The 21,842-nt window shown below is 41.2% G+C and overlaps 1 protein-coding gene across 1 annotated transcript in view; it reads left to right on the forward strand.

The window, feature by feature from the left end:
- The window catches only part of LOC143901569 (uncharacterized), a 229,034-nt gene extending 215,278 nt beyond the window's left edge, over window positions 1–13,756 (forward strand). The window contains exon 6 of the mRNA XM_077414000.1: window positions 12,045–13,756. Coding sequence (XP_077270126.1) covers window positions 12,045–12,257 — 213 coding nt within the window. The 3' untranslated portion in view covers window positions 12,258–13,756. The remainder of the gene's footprint in view (window positions 1–12,044) is intronic.
- The last annotated feature ends 8,086 nt before the right edge of the window (window positions 13,757–21,842 follow it).

Consider the following 21,842-nt stretch of genomic DNA (forward strand, 5'->3'; position numbering starts at 1 on the left):
CTTGAATTCGATGTCCACGTATCCCAGGTTGCCGATGACGAGGTCCAGATAGTACGTTTCATACTTTTCGGTGTCCAGGTGTAATAATACGTTGAATTCGATGTCTACGTGTCCCAAGTTGCCGATGACGAGGTCCACACAGTGCGCTCCGTAGTTTTCGGTGTCTACGTGTATTAATACCTTGAAATTGATGTCTAGGTGTCCCAGGTTGCTGATGACGAGGTCCACATAGTGCGTTTCATAGTTTTTGGTGTCTAGGTGTATTAATAACTTTAAATCTGAATGGGTGCGTTCAGCCGATACTCCGCTAGCCTAGCAATCGTGAGCAGTCGCTCGTTTTTGCTCGTTTCCTCTCTTTTTAATCCAGTAGGTCAAAAGAGAAGAAACGAGCGAAAACGAGCGACTGCTCACGATTGCTAGGCTAGCAAAGTATCGGCTGAACGCACCCAATGTAGGACACGTAGATATCGAATTCGAGGTATTAATACATGTAGACACCGAAAACTACGAAGCGCACTATGTGGACCTCGTCTTCGGCAACTTGAAACACGTGGCCATCGAATTCAAGGTATTAATACTCCTGGACACCGAAAACTATAGAGCGCGCTATGTGGACCTCGTCATCGGCAACCTGGGACACCTAAACATTGAATTCAAGCTTGATTCATAACAATCGACTTAAAATTTCCCTAGCGGCAGAATTAAAATTATGTCATGACATAATAAAAATCGCTGAATTAAAATTATGTCTAGACATAATAAAAATTGGACAAAAATTATGTTTAGACATAATAAAAATTGGATGAATTAAAATTATGTCTGACGTAAAAATAATTATTAAAAATATCGATACCTGAAGATATCGGTACATATACAGTTGCGAACAACATTCAGTAAGACACGCAAATAAAAATAAATAAAGAATTTTACAGTTAACGACTTATTAACATTAATCATGCTTTATTGCGATTATGTTTTATGTTGAAATTGAAAAATATATACAAGGTGTACAACTAAAAGGGTTACAGATTATTATTTAAAAAAAACTAAGCAAAATATTAAATTGTTGTTTTCTTTAAAAATAATAGTCCGTAACACTTTTAGCTTCATACCTTGTATTATATACGGTTTATAAGATTATAAGATATATTGCTTATAAGAATAAGATGCGTAAAACTACAAAAAGGCGTGATATCCGTACAAAATTACTTTTTAAAAAAAAGGTAAAAAAGAGCGCCAAGTACACGCATAATAGTGTATATGTATTATGTTGTTACCCTGTTATGTTGTTACCTTAAAAAAAAACAAAATGGTAGTATTATACCTCCAAATAGCTTTATCCTGTACATACTGTTTATACAATGCGTAATATACTACAAAAAGGCGTGATATCCGCACAAAATTACCTTTTTTAAAAAAAGGTAAAAAAAGGCGCCAAGTACACGTATAGTAGTGTATATGTTGTTACCTAAAAAAAAGAAAGTGGTAGTATTATACCTCGAAAAAACCTAAGTAACAAGTGGTAGATCTTTATATCTCGAAAAATCTAGAAAAAATTTAAGCAGTAGTATCTTTATTTCCGAAAAATTATAACCCAAGTGATACACGTCACAAAATTATGTTACCTTATCAAAAAGAAGAGTCGCGCTTCAAGTGATCTATTACAATTACAAAAAAGAAATGATATTTCTTTAAATTAAAGCGCCAATTACAGAGAGAACATGTATATTGCCTCAAAAAATAATTGTTGCACTACTTTGAAAAATCTTTACATTGTGTCAATTAGAAAAGAATGTATAATAACAATTTTATAAGATTAAAAAATTTTATTTAAATTTAACAAGGGAATACAAGATATTTAAATACAAAGTTATTTACATGTGTATTTTTTAATGGCCACAAAGAATTACAGAGGTAACAGTACAAAATATAAATATTTTATTAAAATACATAAATTTTTCTTGTGAAAAAACTTGGCGCTGCTAGACCTCGAAATTTTAAATAGATAAATAAACTTATTCTATACTTAATTATAAGCCGCATTATCCGCCGTCCGCGTAGTCACGCACACCCATATCACTCACTCCCACATCCACGCTGATAATCATTTAATATTACTCCCATCGCATTCTTCTCTGAATTATTTTTATTTATTGTTGTCCTTATTTATTTAAAATTTCGAGGTCTAGCAGCGCCAAGTTTTTTTACAAGAAAAATTTATGTATTTTAATAAAATATTTTTATTTTGTACTGTTACCTCTGTAATTCTTTATGGCTGCTCGGGGGGCGGTAGAGCCGTACCCGGATTTGCGATAAAGCGAAGCTCGAAGGACCAGGGGGGATGTGCAAGTCTCCCCAAAGCGAAAATTAAGTTAAACAAATGCGACTCACCGTTCGTTGTGCCGTCGACTCCTGGCGGTCTCGTCTCGGTCGCGATCGGGCTCGTGCAGCAACGCAGGCAGGGCAGCAAGCAAGGCGAAAGCGAGGCAGGCAGCAGTAATTTAAGGCAGGCAGCAAGCAAGCAGGAGGAAGCAAGTAAAGGCAGCACACAGACAAGCCGAGAAAGTGGGCGACCGCACTATCCGGGAGCGAGCGGATGATCTCGCGACTCCGAATATTAGTACAAGTCTCTCTGCTCCGATACTCTATCTGTGCTCCGTTAATCTCTCCGTGCTCCGAGACGTCGTAACGATCAGACGTCGTAACGATGAGCCGGCGTAACGATGAGTGCTGAGGGCTCGCGGCGCTGGAACAGTGTCGCGAGCGAGTACTTGTTCTTCAGGCGGGTGCCCTCGTGGGGTGAGCGAGGGCACCACCGATTGGTGAGTCGCGCGATTATCGATTCCGCGTTGATCGCGATCCGCCGACGTTTCGCGCGAGTCACCGAAATACTTAAGACTAGGTACGCAAGAATATTATGTACAACGAGTAATGAGACTAAACAATACATGCATCTAACTACAGTTTGGTGAGCGCCAAACATACCGCCCACCAAAATACAACGAGTTGTATTTTATTTCAATTTGAATCGGTCGCCTGTGGAGCAGGGCCCATCGGTAGGGGGCACAGCTTCACTAGGGGACGCGTGATAGTGCCGTCCGCCACCCGCACCGTGGCGACACGCGGGACGCCGTCGCTGCCCGGATGCAGCGCCTCCACTCGTCCTCGCCTCCAACGCAGAGGAGGCATGTTGGCGTCCTTGATGAGGACTAACGCACCGACACCGAGCGGGTTGACTGAGGTCCACCATTTGGGACGCTGTTGCAGGGTATGGAGATACTCCTGATGCCAGCGCCTCCAAAAGTCTTGGTGTATTCGTTGGACGAGTTGCCACCGACTCAGCCGATTCATCGGCAACGGGGTCACGTCTTGAGTGGGAACGGAGACGAGCGGTTCCATCGTGAGGAAGTGACCCGGCGATAGGACTTCGAGGTCGGCAGGGTCGGCGCTCATCGGGCAGAGGGGTCTGGAATTCAGGACGGCCTCGACCTGCGCGAGGACCGTCGTGAATTCCTTTATTGAGAGAACTTGATCACCCACGGTCCGCCGCAGGTGGGTTTTAAAGGTCTTGACTCCCGCCTCCCAGAGGCCCCCGAAGTGGGGCGCGGAGGGAGGATTAAAGGACCACTTGATCTTCTCTCGCTCCGCTGCGAGGCCCATGCGGCCTTCTAGTTCCCGTGCGGCCCCTACAAAATTCGTTCCGCAGTCGCTGTAGAGAAGCGAGCAGCGTCCGCGTCGGGCCACAAAGCGTCGCAGCGCAGCGAGGAAGGAGTCGGTGGACAACGAGAAGGCGGCTTCCAGGTGCACCGCCTTAACCGAAAAGCATACGAAAAGGCACGCGTACACTTTGACGGAGGAGACTCCCCGGGCTCGTCGCGTGACTATGTTGAACGGTCCCGCGAAATCCACGCCGCTGATCGAAAATGGCTTGGCCTGTCGGACCCTATCGGCCGGTAGTTCCGCCATGAGGGGCTGAGAAGTGTGTGGCCTTACGCGGAAACATTGATGACATCTCGAGAGTACTCGCTGTATAGCGCGATGCACCCCGAGGACCCAATAATGTTGCGTGAGCAGGTATTGCAGCGTGCGCCGACCAGGGTGCATGTTCGTGCGGTGCACGTGTTCGATAACGAGATCTGTGAGTCTATGTTTACAGGGCAGTAAGGCAGGGTGCTTGTTCTCGAATGTCAAGCCGGATTTTGCAAGCCTGCCGCCCACCCTGAGAATACCCACCGGATCAAGGAAGGGAGCGAGTTTGCGAAAGGGCTTGGGGAGCCTTCTCCCGCTTTGAAGACGGTCGATCTCATCGCGGAAAGCATCCGCCTGTACACTCTTCACAACGAGTAGTAACGCGGAATGCAGTTCGAGCTGATCTATGGCCAAAGTCGTAGTAGCAGATTTTGCACGGGAGTGATGTACAAACCTGAGAATGTATGCTATAATTCGACCAATTTTCTCGATTGATGAGAATCTTTCGAGCAATGAATGTACCGCGTCAGGCGGCTCGAGCGTCACGAGCGATACGATTTTCTCCTCCTCGATCGGAGGGGTTTCCGAATCGTGGGACGGCTCAACTCGGGGTTCGAAGCGAACAAGCCACTCAGGGCCTGCCCACCACATCGAACAGGCCACCAGATCGCGAGGATAGAGCCCGCGGGAGCAGTGATCCGCCGGATTGGACTCCGTGTCGACGTGACCCCAAGCTGATACCGGCACGTTGTCCTGAATGAGGGCAACGCGATTTCTAACGAAGGTCTTCCACCGTTGTGGTGCTGAGCGGATCTAGGCCCGGGCGACCTCGGAATCCGTCCAAGCATACTCGTCGTCAATGTCAAGGTGTCCGCGGAGGGTGCGCCGGACGTACGCGATTAATTTAGACAAGAGCAGAGCCGCGCAGAGCTCCAGACGGGGAATGGTGAGGGGGCGAAGCGGGGCGACCTTAGACTTGGCGCACAGTAATCGGACCCCGACGCCGTCGCGCGTAACGATTCGCAGATAAATCACGGCTCCGTACCCCAGCTCGCTGGCATCGCAGAACCCGTGGAGTTCGCAGCGATCTACGTGGCACGAGTTAAACGCGCGAGGAACGCGAAGGGAAGATAACACGCCGAGCTCCGTCTGGAAACGACTCCAACTGCGACGAATGTCCATCGGAGGCTCATCATCCCAATCTAACTTGAGGGTCCACAGACGCTGAATTAAGCACTTCGCCGTAAAGGTGAGTGGGGCCAGAAAACCCAGGGGGTCGAATATGCGCGCTACTTCCGACAGTATAGTGCGTTTGGTGCACTCACGATCCAACGCGTTGACTTGAAACCCAAAACTGTCAGATTGTGAGTGCCACCGAAGGCCCAATATCTTCTGAGATTGATCCTCGCTTGACTCGAAATCTAACATTGATTGGCTACATAACTGCGGGTCGAGGCCCTCCAGCGCGGCAGGATGGCTGCTCGACCACTTTCGAAGTTCGAAGCCGGCGCTTCGGAGAAGCGATAGCAATTGGTCGCGGAGTTCGCGAGCCTGTTCCACCGTCCGAACGCTTGTCACGACGTCATCCACATACAGCGCCTCGAGTAGGGCTGTGAACGCTAGAGGATATTTCTCGCGATATTGATGAGCTAACTGGAGCAAACAATAGATCGCCAAGAACGGGGAGGCGCTAAAGCCGAATGTAACTGTTTTGAGTAGATAATCGAGGATGGGGTCCGACTCCGAGAAGCGCCAGACGATACGTTGGTAGTTGCATTGCTCCGGGCTTATCCAAATCTGGCGAAACATCTGCTTCACGTCCGCGGTTAGAGCGATCGCTTCGGCGCGGAACCGAAGCAGGATGGCGAGCAGGTCCTGCTGCAGCTTCGGACCGCTGAGCAGGGTGTCGTTGATCGACAGACCGTCCGGGCCTCGCGAGGACGCGTTGAACACTACCCGCAACTTAGTGGTAGTGCTATCGAGTTTATACACACCGTGGTGCGGTAGATAATAAATGTGGCCATCCGACGGGAATGGATTGCGAATTACCTCCATGTGTCCGCTATCGAGATAGTCCCGCATGAAGCTATTGTAACCAGCTCTGAACTCCGGATCAGATTTAAATCGACGCTCTAGTGCGCGGAGACGACTAACCGCAATGGAGCGCGAGCCGACGAATGTAGGAGGATCCGACGCGAACGGGTACGAGACCACGAAACGACCCGAGAGGTCACGATATGTGGTCTTGGCGAAGATTTCCTTGCAGCGTCGATCCTCGTCCGAACAAGAAGTGTCCTCCGGCACCTCCTCCAATTGCCAAAAGCGACCCACCGATGTCGCGATCGACTCGAGCGTAGTCGCGAATGACCTCAGGGGCGCTGCTTGGACTGATGGGGATACCGCGCCCGTCAGAACCCATCCGAAGACTGAATTGAAGGCGTCGGGTTCTCCCCTCTCCCCCTTACGACGGCCCTTCCGTAGCACCGACACAAACGAGTCCGCCCCCAGGAGGATGTCAACACCGCCGGGCACGAAATATTCGGGATCCGCAAGCGGCAATCCCTGCAAGTGTTTCCACGGTTGGACCTCCACCTTGTCATTAGGCAGCGGCGAGGTTATGCGCGAGAGAACCGTAGCCTCTATCGAGAACCGGGTGTCGTCGCGACCGCGCGCGCGGATCACGAGGGAGGTGAGGCCCCTCGTCGTTGCCGCCCTGGCTTCGTTTATCGCCAACACGGTTGCACTGTGTTTGGTGCGACGAAAGCCGCCCTTCCGGAGGCAGCCCTCGGTAATAAAGTTGGCCTGACTCGCGCTGTCCAGCAATATGCGTACGGGGAACGCATTGCCACGCGCGTCTATCGCCTCGGCTCGTACGGTGGACAGGAGGACGATTCTATTGGCCAGGCTAGTCATTGTTACAATCGGCGCATCCTCCGACTGAGGAGCGGGTACGGCGTCCGGTTCGGCAGGAGTCGCGCTAATGGGTTCGGGTTTAGGGGTAATATTGGAGCTCTGCTCGTAATGCAGAAGCGTATGATGCTTTGTGCCGCAGGACCGACATGCCCACGCGGACGGACAGTCTTTCATGCCATGCCCCGAGCGCAGGCAGTTGAGGCACAATCTCAAGTCGCGAGCCTTAGCCTGCCTCTCCCTCGGCGAGAGTTTTAAAAACTGGGAGCACTTCGACACGTAGTGAGACTCCTTACAGACGGGGCAACCGGCCGCGTTAGTCACGAACGAAGAGACCGGTGTGGACTTGGGTTTGGAGGACGGGCCCGCGACGGCCTCGAGAACCTGACAATGCTCCGCTAGAAATTTCGTGAGTTGTGTATATCGCGGTATCTCCTCAGCCCGGTGAGCCGACTCGAATTTTTCCCGAAGGGAACGAGGAAGCTTGTCTAACAAAAACTTCAGTAGGATAAAGTCCCATGAATCGGTAGGGAACTTCATCAATGCGAGCGCGCGCGTGTTCTCGGTAAACGTATCTAATAAGTGGTGAAGAGCCTCGGCCGTCTCCGCCTTCAATGGCTTTGCCTCGATTATCGAATTCAAGTGATGGTCCGCTAACCTTCTCTTATTCCGGTATCGATCGACCAGCGAGTCGTAAGCGATCAGATAGTACTCATCGGAAAACGGCAGGTTTTTCACCACGTTGAGTGGTTCCCCTTTGAGTGAAGCCAGCAGATACTGGTATTTCTCTATCGCGGAAATCTGCTGGTTATGTATCGCCGCGTTGAACAACGCGATGAAGGAAGGCCACAACGTAAGGTCGCCGGAAAACTGCGGCAGCGGGATCTTAGGTAACTTGACCACCGAGGCCGGACCCGAGGGCGGTGCCGGCGCGCCTGCGAATGGCGCGCCCGTTTCACGGTGATATCGACTCTTTACGGCGTAATGCATCTTGTCGAAACTGGCTCGGATTCCGTCCTCGACCTCGAAATCCGCCGCTTCTTGTATGACCTTCAGGTGGAAGGCCTCAAAATCGTCCGCGATCTTCGCTACGCTCGAGTAGCGCGCGAGGAAGGTCGCTCGTATTGCCGCGTCGGTCGCGGCTTGTAGTGAGAGGTCGTGTATTTCCTGCATACGCCGATTGCATACTTCGCGACGAGCATATGCGTTTTTCGACATGATGTAACAAAGGGGTCGGCCACCACAGACAGACGAAGCTAAGAGCGAAGGGTAAACGACGAATAGGCAGTCGGAGGCGACGGCAACTCGGCCCAACAATATCGAAACCCGGCGAAACAATCACGAAAGTCAGGTCGCCAAGGTGAGGGGTAACGGACGGCTCCGTTTGGCGCTCGCGCAAGTCCCGAGGGAATATTCTCGATAATATTCCTCGAGTTGAACGCGGAGAATATCAGCCGTTGGATTAGCGCGATAAACACGCGTCGCAGAGTTCGAAAGGCAAATATTCTCGCTCAGCGACAATAATATTTTCGAGCGATGGTACTAGCGGACGGAGCTCGAATGTCGGGATAATACAAGTGCTGGGTCGGGCGGTACGTACCTCGCAACGCCGTAAACACGAGCGATGCTCGAGACTATATAGAAAAACAACGCGCGCGAGACCGGCCCGTAATCGAAGGCCACGGCCGTTGTCTCTATGCGCGAAAGTATCGCTGGCCCGGAATACTCGGATATTCGACCGAATATTTCGGTTACGATTAGATCAATCAAATGGCGACTAATTACCGCGGCTAGCGCGGATTGGATTTTAAGGCGATTAACGGCTGCGGCCCGAGCTATGACGAACAAAGTTCGCACGCGTATTCCCGTTGCGAAGCGAGCGCTGCACGAGAGATACCGCGCGAGACACGAGTCGTCGGCACGCCGAGCGTTATTGCACCTCGTTAATGCGAGAATAAGGATTCAGCGAATTCTCGTAGATTGGTGGCTGATGGCCGTTTGCGCGATGCTACGCGAGAATTCCCTTCGCGAAGCGAGCGTTGCGAAACGGGAGATCCTGCGAGACCCGCCAGGTCACGCACTATTGCACCACGCGTTACAGAACACAAGATTCGGTGACTTAAAACAATGAAAGGACACGCGAAAGGTCGGCGGTAATAGACTAATCGCGTTGATATGATAATCCGGCTCGAAGGACCAGTTGCTCGGGGGGCGGTAGAGCCGTACCCGGATTTGCGATAAAGCGAAGCTCGAAGGACCAGGGGGGATGTGCAAGTCTCCCCAAAGCGAAAATTAAGTTAAACAAATGCGACTCACCGTTCGTTGTGCCGTCGACTCCTGGCGGTCTCGTCTCGGTCGCGATCGGGCTCGTGCAGCAACGCAGGCAGGGCAGCAAGCAAGGCGAAAGCGAGGCAGGCAGCAGTAATTTAAGGCAGGCAGCAAGCAAGCAGGAGGAAGCAAGTAAAGGCAGCACACAGACAAGCCGAGAAAGTGGGCGACCGCACTATCCGGGAGCGAGCGGATGATCTCGCGACTCCGAATATTAGCACAAGTCTCTCTGCTCCGATACTCTATCTGTGCTCCGTTAATCTCTCCGTGCTCCGAGACGTCGTAACGATCAGACGTCGTAACGATGAGCCGGCGTAACGATGAGTGCTGAGGGCTCGCGGCGCTGGAACAGTGTCGCGAGCGAGTACTTGTTCTTCAGGCGGGTGCCCTCGTGGGGTGAGCGAGGGCAGCACCGATTGGTGAGTCGCGCGATTATCGATTCCGCGTTGATCGCGATCCGCCGACGTTTCGCGCGAGTCACCGAAATACTTAAGACTAGGTACGCAAGAATATTATGTACAACGAGTAATGAGACTAAACAATACATGCATCTAACTACAGTTTGGTGAGCGCCAAACAGTGGCCATTAAGAAATACACATGTAAATAACTTTGTATTTAAATATCTTGTATTCCCTTGTTAAATTTAAATAAAATTTTTTAATCTTATAAAATTGTTATTATACATTCTTTTCTAATTGACACAATGTAAAGATTTTTCAAAGTAGTGCAACAATTATTTTTTGAGACAATATACATGTTCTCTCTGTAATTGGCGCTCTAATTTAAAGAGATATCTTTTTTTTTTGTAATTGTGATAGATCACTTGAAGCGCGACTCTTCTTTTTGATAAGTATATATAAACGAGCTCGTAAACCACTCTACAAACCCATGTGACAACTGGTACAATAATTTCGCAGAAAACACGTGGACTCGTGAATGGAGAAGCCGAAAACAACGATTTGCTGCTTTAAATAACTTTTCTTTGTTTATGCATGTATTATTTCAACATATTATATTAGTTATTTATGCCTTTTAATACTCAAAATAACTGCTACATTTCTCAAACTTTTTTTGTTAATAACTTCTAAATAAACAACAAGTGCGAGCTGAAACCTTCAGAAGGTCACTCAGAAGGGTGACCTTAACAACATATTAAAATATCGAGGTCATCCAAGGTGACCCCTTCCATGTACACAATTACCCAATGTTGCTATCATTACATTTAAAAATTGATATCTCGAAAACTATGCATCGTAGCGCATTGTGGTTTTGCGGCATTTTTTTTCTCAGTAAAATATTTATCAAATACACCTATCAAATTGAGAGGCCCCGGAAATAACATTATCCCCGGATATCCAATGCTGCGGCACCATGGGTCACACATGCCACCAAGGTTGATGATAGATAGATAGGTTGATGATAGGTTGATACTCGTATGTTATTTTTGATTGAAGAAAACATGTCAGAAGTTAGTTTAAAAAAAAAATGATATTTCAATAGTAGGTTCTGGTCTTTGTTTGTCCTGCCCAATCCTGAACAGTGTCATAAGAAAACGTATATATAAAATAAAAATTTTTTTCAACTTTTGTAAATTTTTGTTATTTCTTGAATAAATAAACCTAGTTTTTGTGTGTGACTCATAGTGCTCCAGTGACAGACCCATGGTGCCCCGGGTATGGGGCACCTTGGATTATTTCTCAAAAAATGTGTTTTAATTTTTTTCTCAAAAATTAATTAATATTTGCCAAAAATACGCTAAATAAATTTTAATATATAAATAATGTTTTAATTATTTAAAAAAAATAAGACAAAGATCTTATATTTAAAAGTACTTTTCAGAGTTTGAATTTTTGTGGCTCATGGTGCCCCGGTCTCTCCTAGAAGGAAAATGTCATTGTGCGTATGATCATAACACGACACTTTTATTCTGCGCATATACCATTGGAATAAGAATGACTGCGTTCAGTAGAAAAGTAGCTTAGTAAGTGATTAATGATTTTTAATATGATTGGTTCTTACATTAGTCACAAGCAATTCATATTGTCGAAAGTTGCAAGAGGCTTGCAATTTGAGCTTTTACACTGCAGCCGTAAGTCACAGCCAATCAAAGAAGAGAATTGTAAAAATATCGTTATCATTATTATCAACATGTTTTAAAGAAACAGAATTATTAGTAGTACAAGCAAATAGTATTGCTTTCTTTGCAAGCAGTACTACTTCCAGTCGTAACGTAGTCGCAAATAACAATTACAAGGTTTGACCAAATCCAAAATTTGCGTCTCTGCGATTTGTGACAGGCAATATGAGCATCGAACTCCGTTGTCTATTTGGTTTACTCATTCGTGTTTTATTGTAACCCGCAAAGACATTGATAAGTTAGAAAATTTTACTTTAATAATGAGTGATACAGGCCGGTATTTATAGTCGGATCTTATATTTAAGATCGTCTTAAGTCTGTCAAGGCAGTTTTAGGACTCCGTCCAGCCAATGCGATCATATATTAGCATCTTAGCCTCAGACTTAAAATGATCTTAAATATACAATCTGACTATAAATACCAGTCTGTGGTGTTTTATGACATCTTAAGATTGTACCTAAGACGGTCTTAAATATAAGACCTGATTATGAATACCGGCCTTAAGAAGAATCAATCATATTAAAGAATTACTAAGTAAGTGCTTGTTAAGGTGCTTTATCTGCTGAACCCTGCCAATAAAAACTGATGAGAAATATTAACAGGAATAGAAAAGTTGTTTTCTACATTAAAAATATGGAGGACCGATTGTACTTGAATTACTTTATCTACATTTATTGCAAAATATTGTGTTTTTTCAGGAAAAACCACACAAATGTTCGCAGTGTTCAAAATCATTTCCGACGCCGGGTGACCTGAAGAGTCACATGTATGTACATAACGGGCTATGGCCGTTCAGATGTCACATTTGCAGTCGCGGTTTTAGCAAGCCGACCAATTTGAAGAACCACATGTTGCTCCACCTGGGCAGATGCTCCAACAAAAAATACATCAAGTCTATCTCTGATTTTTGATCAAATGCTAATTTGTAATAATTTCATTTAAAAAATCGAGAATCACTGGCGTATGCGTCTATACGGATAATGTGCCATCGTTGGTCAAACGTGTAATTTAATAAGACATTAACTATATGTACACAATTCTTCTGTATCGCAATTGATTGACAGATCATACTTGAGTCTGATACTTGTTCATGTATAAACTTTTTGCAAAATTTCTAATTCAATATGTTATATTATTACAATTATTCTACTTTATGACTAATATGTTATCTTTTGAATAAGCATTATTAACATATCCACAAAAATATGGTTCTTATCTTTCTGTCAACATGGGTCAATATGGATATCCGAGCACTGTTTTAAGTTAAACGTTAAAAATTTTTACGTTTTTATGTACGTTTTGTTATAATGTCTTAGATCCCTACCCTCGGATCAAGAAAGAACAGTTTTGCACGGACTTCTTCTCATTGACACTTTTACATTTATAATAGAAACGTTGTAAAGTTGAATATTATATTGTTCAATTAGCGATAGGATAAAAGTATCTTACAAGTATTTCAAATTGTTCAAATCTATTGGCATAGTTACAAACTCTCTATTACTTTGAAAAAAAGCAATACTTTCAAGCAGATTCGAACCTAGACGAAATGGATATCTCTATGAGTACTTAAAAAAACAAGAATAGAGGAAGTGCGGGTATTGTGAGATAGTGGAGCAATATGAAACATCACGATATCTAGCCTATTAAGTGTCATAATCTAGCGGGCAGCAGTAGAATTATTAGCTACTGGACCCCTAATCTAACGTACAAAGCGGCAGCATAGTACAAGGTGTTATAGAATTAATACATTAAATTAAAGATTTAGTGTGTAGTACACATTGTGTACTGCGTTAGTTCATATACTTTTATTTTCCAGTTAATCTACTTCACAGATTCTTAATCGCTATTTGTTGCATGTAAAACTAACAATAAGATAGAACTTTAGTGTAATCTATTTAGCAAGTGTTATATGGTGTAGATTTCTATTGTGTATGACAAAAAACTAAAGATGAAAATGGCGATGGCAGATAATGCGGGATAATATAATCCGCCAGTTTTTATAAGTATTGCATTTTATACTCTACTAGACACTACAGACGCGCGTTTCGCGCGCGCTATTTAGCTTTAACATTATGCTATTAGCTATTACTATTACACTATTAACCCTTAATACGCACAACTGTCAAAATATACAATGACAGCTGCAAATGAAGTAAGCGCAGCAAGAGAACCAATCGGCATCGCGGAAAAGTGACAACAATACCTACGACATGCCCTTTTTAGAAGAGGATGCTCTATATTGTTTCTTTTTTCAGGAGTAATATTATAATAATAAGTATATATGGGTATATATCATTATGAGTAAAAGTTTTAAATGTTACATGTGTTACGTATATTTGTAATGTAAAATTTTATGTTACAAAAAGCCCAAAAATTAGAATTTGTAATAAATTATAATATAATAAATGTATACAATAATATAATAATTATTATTATAGACGTCGGGAAAAGATAAAATCCGGGGTAGAAGATAAAAATCCGATTCAACTTCTTGAAAACCTCTTAGCATTTCTCTCCCCAAATTTCGAACAATTTTCTGTAGGTGAGTATAGAGGTTTGCAAAGAAAGAAAACCCTTGGACAAAATTGCAGTAATATATAAGAACAAAATCCTAGAAAACTCCGTAATTGTTTTTTATTATGCGATACTGGCCAGTTTTTCACCGCTCGAGGTCTGTGATCACACCCTCTGTCGAGACTATATGCCTCAAATAGTTAACATTCCTTTCAAAGAGAATACATTTCTTTGGAGTTATTTTTAAGTTTACTTCACGAAATTGTTGAAAAATTTTTTTTAAATTCTCAAGCTTCTTTGAAAAACTCTTCCTTAAAAAAAATGATCACATCATTTAAATAAACTAAGCAGATCTTTTAACAAAATTCTTTTAAGACCATTTCCATTAAGCGCTCGAATGATCGCGGAGGCATTGCACAAACCAAAAGGCGGTGAATTGCCATAATCCGTTAACGATGGAGAAAACGGTCTTCTCGCGGTTTTCCATGCGAATTTTCACCTGCTAGTATTCGCTTTTTTGATCCAGAATAGAAAACCAAGGAGTTATCTGCGAGTTGATCAAAGATGTCGTCAATCCTAGGGAGAGGGAATCTTTTTTGGTAACAGCATTTAACTTTCTATAGTCCACGCAAAATCTTATTAATACGTCCTTCTTTCTTACCAAAACAACCAGCGAAACCCAAGGGCTTTAGAATTCCTCAATTACCCCTGTTTCCTCATATATTATTTGACTCACTTCGCTACGCATTTAGAATGTGACAAAGAACCTGCTTTATTGGGGAGGAATTTTCCACATTTATGTTATGACAAACAATATCACAATTTCCTGCAATAGTCTTATTGGAAAACACATCCTGATATTTTTATTTAAAAAAAAAAAAAAAAAAACGTTTGAGCTTCATTGAGGTTTTTAGAATTATTTATATAGAGTTTTTTTTAAAAAGAACGAAACTTTTTCAGAAGAGTCTACCACTCGGGAGCAATTGCAAAACTTTTTCTCTTTAAATTCTAAATTTCCCAGAGAAGACTCAAAAATGTTTTTCAAATTATTATTTCGAGAAAATCTACGCCCCACAAACATTCGTCACTAATCTCCGTTATAAACATTGGCATCTTCAGAGAATATTTTCCGATCTGAACATACAAAAACTTTAAATTTAAATGACTTTCTCTAGTAGGATATCTTGTCTTAGATTATGATTCTCAAATTCAATCCTTTCTTTATTCTTCCCTATCAATTTACTACTAACAATTGAAACATCAGAGCCCGTATCAACTTTAAATGAGCAACGTTTTCCGTCCAACAAACAACAATCTTTCATAACATTATAACAAAAATCTTTCTTTTTTAACTTAAGACTAATAATGTTTAATAATCGAGGCATTATTCGCGCAAGTCGAACCCACCTCGCTCGACTAATTTGTGTTTTCCTTCTCTTCGAGATATTCGTACCTATACTATTTGATTATTAATATGTACCAAAGTACTTAAGAGAAAAATTATGTTCTTGTAAGATTAATAAGGTGTTCCGCATTACCCGACATATCTTACATTACCCTTCCAAAATCTACATTTAAAAAATTTGATATAAAATTAAACTTACTATAAATAAACGAAATTGGCGAGAAACACGTTATAACAAACATTTGGCATTACAACTCATTGTAGGAAAACTTCAGTTATCTTTAACAATTGTAAAGTTATCTTAAAACAAGCTTAGAGTATACTCGCATTTTCTCTATTATTTCCAAGTAGACTCAAACCTGAATCAAATATGTTTGAGTACTTGTTATGAGTTTACTGGAAATTTTACTTTCTTTCGAATCAAACAATTTGTATAAAAAGACAATTATTTTAATATATTATTTATTAATAATTACAAATATTAGATTATCAATCGTTAAACTAAATATGATAAAAATATTATAGGATCATAGGAGTCATGGTGTTATTTTCTTGAGTGAGGAAATGAAAACGCCGATATGTAGGAATAACTCTCTAAATATCTCTATGTTTGTCACTTTATTATAGCAGTCAACGGAGAACGTCTTGTCTAGGCGAGAGATTGACAAACATTGAATTCCGCGTATAATGATGACAATACGAATAGGCACTGCCTAATTCTAACGTTGTCGATAATATAGATCAAATATACCTAATACCGCCCATCATTAAAACTTTAGTTTCAATTAGAATGAAAAATACATATCATGTAATAATTAGACTTGGCTTATTATACAATATTAAATGACAAGAATATGTTACAATACAACTATAATATGCGTCTCCGTTGACTTATACAATTGAATTAACATTAGTCTATAGAAACTTGATATGAATATAAATTTTAGAATTAACAGATTTTGATTAAACAGTCAAAAATGAGTCAAATTTTACAATTCCGAAGGGATTAATACATTCTTCTACTCAGTTACATGAGTTTTGTACTGCGGTAGCAGACTGACTTTGCTTATTGACCTCTTAATTATCCCGTTCTTTGTCTTTAATGTAAGGACTCGAACCAATTGATCCTTTCCAGGATAAATGTCAATAATTTTTGCTAGTTTCCAACACAGGGGTGGAGTGTGGTCCTTCCATAATACCACAATTCGTCCGGCAAGAGATGAGGGAGATTTTACGTCCTTTACTTTGCCCTTTGATGCAACTGCGTCAAATATTCTGTAGACCATCTTTTCCAGAAATGTTAAACCATTGATTGAACTCTTTGCCATCGAGAAAGTCTATGCTCATTATTAATTTCTGGGAAATTTGGCTCAGGCAAAGCCTGGAGTAGACTACTAATAAAAAAATGGTCTGGTGTTAAAGCACAAAGATTATTTGGATCATTGGATATTACTGTAATAGGTCGAGAATTAAGACGTGATTCAATTTGGGTCAATACAGTATACATCCCTTCATATGTTAATAACGCAAATATCACACAAATCGTACAATGTTAAAGCTGTGTCCAATCGTGCGGTGTCGAATCGTGCAGTGTCCAATCGTGTGGTGTCCAATCGGGCGGTGCCCAATCGTTCGATGTTCAATCGTTCGGTGTCCAATCGTGCAATGTGCGTGCCCAATAGTGCGGTGTCGAATCGTTCTATGTCCAATCGTGCGGTGTCCAATTGTTACGTGTCCAATGAAACGTGTCCAATATTACGTGTCTAGGTAAAAGTGCATAATAACGGACCCAACCCCAATGATTTTGACCTTAACATATACAGGGTGTCCCAAGACCTTATCGACAAACTTTGAGGAATAATAGGTCACACAGAGGGGATCATTTTTTGTTAAAGAACATATGATCACTGACGCGTCCTTAAGGAGCTATATGCATCCGAAAAATCAGATCTTCGGTAAAATGTTTTGAACAAATAAAATTTATTTTTTCTTGCATGTTCTGACAATTTACAATAATAGCTGTTCAAATTGCCTGCCCTGTACCTCATTACATTGTTGACACCTTCGCAGCATTGATTGTCCAACTCTGTTAAGTATGGGTGTCACTTACGTACTGTACTGCAGGACTGCGTTCCGATTCCCCACCCGGGTGCACTCCCTCTCTTTCTATCTCACTCTTCTGAGAGTTAATTAAATTAAATTTTATTCTGAGAGTTAATTAAATTAAATTTTCTTAACGAAAAATGATCCCCTCTGTGTGACCTATCATTCCTTAAAGTTTGTCGGTGAGGTCCTGGGACACCCTGTATATTGTCAAAAACATGGCCATGAGTAATTATCAAAAGGTTTCAAGCGTCGGTTGTTGTTTATTAAAAAGTTATTAAAAAAAGAATTTTTACAAATTACATGTAATTTTTATATACAACGTACGTTTTACATAATCTATTCTTAACTGCTTTATCCATCTGTTTATGTGTAGTAAATTGAACGCATCTCCGTACACACCTCTACTCCGAAAAAACTAACCTAACTTAACCCATTTCGTAGAGGTAATTATTTTGAAAAATTACCGAATTTCGAGGAAATAAAGAAAAAATACAATTGAAAATTAATAATACATTTTTATGTATATAATCGAAAAAATCTAAACCAATTGTTGTATGGGTGGGTCAGATTTTTTAAATTTTTGTTGTTCAATAACTCATCCCCCTTATGGAAAAATACACTCAATTTTTTATGTTAACCGTTAAAAAAATACTATAGAAAAACCCTTGAAGTTGGGTGTGATTTCGGACCGTCAATTGAAGGTTAACCATCATTTGAAGGTTAATCTTCAATTGGCGGTCCAAAATCACACCCAACCTTAAGGGTTTTTCTTTGGATGATGGTTAACCTTCAAGTGATAGTTAACCTTCAATTAATAGTTAATCCTTAAAAATGACGGTATAAACCCTAAAAATATGAACCCTCAAATAAAAGTAACAAATATGGCGTCCCAATGAAAATCTCTTAAGGGCTCCGCTCGCTGAACCGGACTTCTCGCCTCGATCCTCCCTCTCGGACGCTAGCTGCCGCAGCTCTCCCTTTCCTGGCGGTGAGCTCTACCTGGTGATCCGACTCTGGCTCGGTTGGTCTCCAGAACACGCGCCGCAACGATCAATACGTCAAGAAAGAGGTAACGGACTCGACACGTTCGAAGAAACGCAAGCAAGTGCGGCCATATGACACCTAACGAGTGAGGAAAGAGGCGGGGGCTCTCTGAGAGTGGCGACTTGCGCGTCGCGCCATCTAATGTGAAACAATCGGGCGTTGTAAAACGCGAAAAGAATTCGAGCGCAATATCTAAAATTATTTAATTTTTAATAAGTTCAAGTATTAATATTTATTTTCATAATTTAACTTATTTTTTATTTTGATAAATGTAAATACAAATACCCCTTATTGTATTAATATTTAATTATAATAATTTAATTAGTTGCTTAATTTAACTTCTTGTTTAATAAATGAGCGGTTGTAGTACTGAAAATGTACCTATTATATAATATTTTAATTTTCAAAATTGTCAAATTACAAACAGGAATTTTGTTGTGACTTTTACAGTTATAAAATAACTATTTAATGAAAATAAAAACCTAAAAAAATTAATATTGTAACGCAATTATTATAATACGCAAATCATAAAATATCTACATTATCCATGTCTGCCAATATAATATTAGTTATCAAATCAAAATAGCTTCGAATCGATATCAAAATGATGAAATATCGATGTCTTAACAGAAAATACATAATTTGCCTTTTTACAGTCTGGCACGATGAATGTATGTCACAAATAATTTCTTCTTTTAAAAAATGTCATATAGCACAAACATCGAAATAAGCTTCAAATCTCGGTTTCCATTAGACTTAGGCTAAAATAGTTTAATGCAATATGGTAGGGAATTAAATTTTCTACAAAAAAGGAAGTATAGGTTTTTTTCCTACGACCAATAGTTTTGGCGTTAGAGCCGGGAAAAGTAGGATACTTTTTGTAACATACGGTTTCAGCGACCTTATCTCGCCGTATCTCACTTCTCATAGGCTGTAGTATACTTTTGAACTCGTTTCCTTACCACCTTGCGGTAGAGTTAGTGGCGCGTTTTTTTATGTGGTGTCCCCTGTAGGCCTAATCCACTCAGTTTATTATTAAGATTATGAGAATTTTTTTGCCAGGGTTGTCTTTATTATTCAATAATATAATTAAACTCGTGAAAGTGTCAACAATTTAAAACGGCGAATGCAAGTCAGGCACGGAACGTGGTGCGCAAATAAAAAAAACCGTTATAAAAAAATTAATTATTCTAATCTTGGTCTTTTTGATGTAAAGGGTTGGCAAATGTCATCTTCCGCAGCATCTCCCTTTTCCTCAATATTATCTTTTTTTTCTGCTTCTTCTGATTCTTCCTCGTTGTTCAAATCAATCTCATTGTCAGGATCGGTCAATGTTCCCTCAAAATGTTGAACAGTTACGTCGATTTCTTCATCGTCACAGTGATCTATTATAATGTCGATGTTTGTGCATGCTTGACCTCGACAGTTGAAACAAGTCACAGAGCATCGCAATCTAACTTTTCTGCAACAGCAATTCGCTTTGCAGCCTTTTGTGCATTTGCAGAAGATCTTCTTCAGAAAATCTTGCGGAGCGGCTTCCTTCATTAAAGGAACTGGAAATAAACCATTTTTTGTATATTTCCAGCCCCAATCTTGAGAATTTTTTTTAACTCCGCGCCACTGCTGAATCTGATGATAGACTCTGAGAAAGTGTTGACGTGCAGCTGCTTCAGTAGGTGGTATAGAAGCAATGTTAAACATTACTTTCGACGTAGATTTGGCAAAGCATGAAAATCGAAACTCATCCAGAAAACTATTCCTCTTTGCTCCGTATAAAGCGAGAATACATTTTTGTCCTGCTATGTCAATGAAATCTGGATGAGCATCCGGATCTTTTAAAATTTTTGAAATTATCTGCAAATTTTTATCTTTTTAGAACAGTTAAATAAATTTTATTTTACCTTGTCTGAAAAATGTTGGTGGTATCACAAACCAGTAAATGCTTGAAGAAACAGAATATGCTCAGCAATATCAGGATTGGAAGAAAGTAGATGAATAAATCTTCTGCTCTGTTTTTCCCTTGCTCGATTTCATGAAATAGATGTTAGATTTAGATGATGTTAAGGCTGTCAGTAACACTAAAAGATCAATATCTTCAATCAATTAGAATCAAAAGCCATGCGATCCAAGCTTAGGTCTTTGACAGCCTTATATTAGTTTCTGTATACATATATGTCTATATATATACATATAATTTTTCCAATAAACTGCGCGCCAATTATTTGTCGGACTTAAAACACAGTAATTGTTAGAATTAAAAACCCTTCCTTCCCCGGAATTAAATTGACTCGATTTAATTATCTAAAAACTGTAAAGAAATTTATTGCAAAAAATATTACCTCAGCCAGGGTTCGAACCTGGAACCTCCCTCATTCCGTGTAGGGCGTCGTACCAATTCGACCACCGAGGCATGTGGTAATATTTATCGCAATAACCGGTTAATAATAGTTTGAAACGTCTTTCTCAGGCGACGTGAATAAATAATAATGAGAGAAATAGGATCGTAACGATATACAATCAATTAGAATCAAAAGCCATGCGATCCAAGCTTAGGTCTTTGACAGCCTTATATTAGTTTTTGTATTTCTTTACAGTTTTTAGATAATTAAATCAAGACGATTTAATTCTGGGGAGGGAAGGGTTTTTAATTCTAACAATTACTGTGTTTTAAGTCTGACAAATAATCGGCGCGTAGTTTGTTGGAAAAATTATATGTATATATATAGACATATATGTATACAGAAACTAATATAAGGCTGTCAAAGACCTAAGCTTGGATCGCATGGTTTTTGATTTTAATTGATTGTATATCGTTACGATCCTATTTCTCTTATTATTATCAATATCTTCGCCAACTATTATTACGGAATCGTAATTCTTCGATGCATCAATCGCAGTATTGACAATAAGAGTGTCAGCATCTTCAATAGCTTGCTTGATAAATCCTGCAGTTTGAAGTTTTTTACCCAACATTGAGATAAGTCTATTCTTATTTTTTTCATTTGATAGAAATTTTTCTTTGGGGCATGATAACTATCATAGATTCATTGAGAAGTACGCTCGCAGAAACATAATCATCATAACTATATCTTATAATTTTTTTAAAATCTTGGATGTTCCTAGCTTTTAACAAAGAGTGTTTATAGCTTTGTCGAGTAAATAATACAAAGCTAGGTGTGTGAAACGACAACAATTCACTAACACAATAACAATGCCATTTACCTGAGAAGTGAGATACGGCGAGATAGAGTCGCTAAAACCGTTTGTTACAGAAAGTATCCTACTCCTCCCGGCTTTAGCGCCAAAACTATTGATCGTAGGAAAAAACCTATACTTCCTTTTTTGTAGAGAATTTAATTCCCTACAATATTGCATTAAACTATTTTAGCCTAAGTCTAATGAAAACCGAGATATTTGCAAAAAACCA

The sequence above is a fragment of the Temnothorax americanus genome, unplaced genomic scaffold (assembly GCF_048541705.1).
Source record: "Temnothorax americanus isolate GAGA-0224 unplaced genomic scaffold, ASM4854170v1 Scaffold35, whole genome shotgun sequence".
Taxonomy (NCBI): Eukaryota; Metazoa; Arthropoda; class Insecta; order Hymenoptera; family Formicidae; genus Temnothorax; species Temnothorax americanus.